Source organism: Dipteris shenzhenensis, chromosome 26 (genome assembly GCF_047967505.1).
Source record: "Dipteris shenzhenensis isolate YYH24624 ecotype China chromosome 26, Dip_SZ_1.0, whole genome shotgun sequence".
NCBI classification, from domain to species: domain Eukaryota; kingdom Viridiplantae; phylum Streptophyta; class Polypodiopsida; order Gleicheniales; family Dipteridaceae; genus Dipteris; species Dipteris shenzhenensis.
The window spans coordinates 30,352,186-30,354,611 of NC_141621.1; the positions used below are offsets into that span (position 1 = coordinate 30,352,186).

The following is a 2,426-nucleotide window of genomic DNA, read 5'->3' on the forward strand; positions in this document are numbered from 1 at the left end:
TTCATGCAAATATGTGTTAGACAATAGCTTTATGCAAGTCTAGGAACAAAACGACGCAGCTCCCACCTGCATCAAATGCATGCGTTGAAACTCCCCTACAACAGCGAATGAAATTGAAGAATTTTTTGAAATCCAAAAACCCCTATTTTTCCTTTTTGAAAGAACTCGAACCGTCACTAAGACGTTAGTAAAGGGCAGGCCAAAAAAGAGAAGAGAGAGACGCCGCGTATGAGGGGTGGGAGGTTGAAAAGTATGGGTGCAAGTTTGAAAGGTAAAAAAAAAGAGAAGGTTCGAGGAATACAAACACACACAAAAACAGCTGCTTCCCATTAAAACACCGCGTCCGCAGCACTGAGCAGCCTCTTCTATTCTGTCCACAGCCTGGGCTCCACAAATCCCCACACATTCTCTCGACTCCCACTCTACACCAGAACCGCCATTCCCCTTCCCTATATATACTCTCCTTCATCACTTGCTTTCTCTCCACCACCTTCTTCTCATTTCCATTGCCTGTCGCCTCCCTCCCCTCCTCCTCCCTCCCTCCTTTGCCTGCCTTGACTCCGCATCTTCTCCCCCATTCCTCTGCCTCTTCCTGCTCCCCATGTCACCTCCTTCCATCCTCCTCCTCCTCCTTGCTGTCCTCTCTTTGCTTGCACCCCTCCCTCTCCAAACCTCTGCCCTTGCCTCCTCCTTCACGGATGACTTCTATGTCACCTACGGCAATGCAGACCACGCCAGGACTGTCGACAATGGCCGCGTGATGCAGCTCTCGTTGGACCAATTTTCAGGTACCGTTCTTGCCCTTCGGGATAGCTTTTCGCCCACTTTGAGAATGGCTTTAGACAGGGCACGACAAGCAGCGATGACGAAATATGTGGCAGCGTAACAGTTGCTCATGTTCGTACTTTTCTCCTCTTGATCGATGCAGCGTCCGGGTTTGCCTCCAAGAATCGATACCTGTTCGGAAGCATTGATATGCAAATCAAGCTCGTTCCTGGCAATTCTGCCGGCACTGTCACCGCCTACTATGTCAGTTCTCCTCCAAACTCAAACATGTTCTTGTATACGCTGCCTTCCTTTCTTGTTGGCCCCCACGCAACGCTGTTTGCTAAATAGTCACTCGTGGGTCTTGCAGCTGTCGTCCGAGACTACCAATCATGACGAACTGGACTTCGAGTTCCTGGGCAACGTTTCCGGCCAGCCTTATATCCTGCAGACCAACGTCTTTTCCAATGGCGTGGGTGGGAGGGAACAACGAATCTATTTGTGGTTCGACCCTACGACCGACTTCCACACATACTCTGTGCTATGGAATCCTCAGCACATCATGTAAGTCCCTTCCCCTCAACTTGCTCTGCACCAGCGATAGCAATCGCTCTTTTTACTTGCTCCTGACGCTCGCATTTCCTCTGAATGCAGTGTCTCTGTGGATGGAACTCCTATCCGAACGTTCGCCAACAATGAAGCGGTTGGCGTCCCCTATCTTAATAAGCAACCAATGCGGATATATTCCAGCATCTGGAACGGAGATAGCTGGGCAACCAGGGGTGGATTAGTCAAAATTGATTGGACCCAAGCACCTTTCGTTGCATCCTTCACCAACTACAAGTTGGATGCGTGCGTAGAATCCGCAGCTCCAACGTGTTCTTCTGGAAAATGGTGGAACCAGGCGACCTATCAGACGCTGGATACTGAGCAGGAAAGTAAACTTCAATGGGTGGAACAAAATTACATGATATACAACTACTGCACTGATGTGAAAAGATATCCCGTCGCCCCTGCAGAATGCACGCGAACGCCTCAATGAGCCTCAATGCTGGCACCTCAATGAGCCCCAATGACCAGCATTAAAAACAGCGGGTACCTCCCAGTTTTGACCAATGGGTGTAGGAAATTATATGTTATACAACTATTGGTGCACTCGGATTACCTCGGTAGCTCCCAGTTTTGATCGTGGATTCTTTTGATTCAAAACACAATAAAATTGAGGGTAGAAAACCCTTGTAGCCAATGTATATCGACATGATTTGAAATATAGCCCATTCTTTTAAGATTCATTACTGCCACACCTGCCCGAAAAAAACGTCCTTTATTGCATTTAGCACCATCTAAAATTTCAGAGTCTTCATAATACCAAGTAAGGTTTTGAATAATCTAGTAGCAAAATTGACTAATGTGTGTGAACGGTTGGAGGGTGGTATGAAATTGACTAATGTGTATTTTGTAGTATTAAAACTGACTAATGTGTGTTTTGAAATGGAAAGGTTTGGAGGGTGTCCTAATTAAGATTGGCTAAAAGAAGGCTTTTGGCTCCTCAAGTGTATTGAATGTAGAGAGTATAGTGAGGTTTCAACTTGTCTCCCTCTTTTCCCTCATCCCCCCCCCCCAAAAAAAAATTGACACAATTGGAAGCCTCCATTCATTAA

The 2,426-nt window shown here is 46.9% G+C and overlaps 1 protein-coding gene across 1 annotated transcript; it reads left to right on the forward strand.

Moving 5' to 3' along the window:
- The first annotated feature begins 603 nt into the window (after window positions 1–603).
- On the forward strand, window positions 604–1,807 carry LOC147884939 (xyloglucan endotransglucosylase protein 1-like). Its single transcript, XM_087397237.1, has 4 exons — window positions 604–788; window positions 929–1,029; window positions 1,136–1,329; window positions 1,420–1,807. The coding sequence occupies exons 1-4, from the start codon at window positions 761–763 to the stop codon at window positions 1,805–1,807; spliced, it is 711 nt and encodes a 236-aa protein (XP_087253363.1). The 5' UTR covers window positions 604–760.
- Window positions 1,808–2,426: the final 619 nt, after the last annotated feature.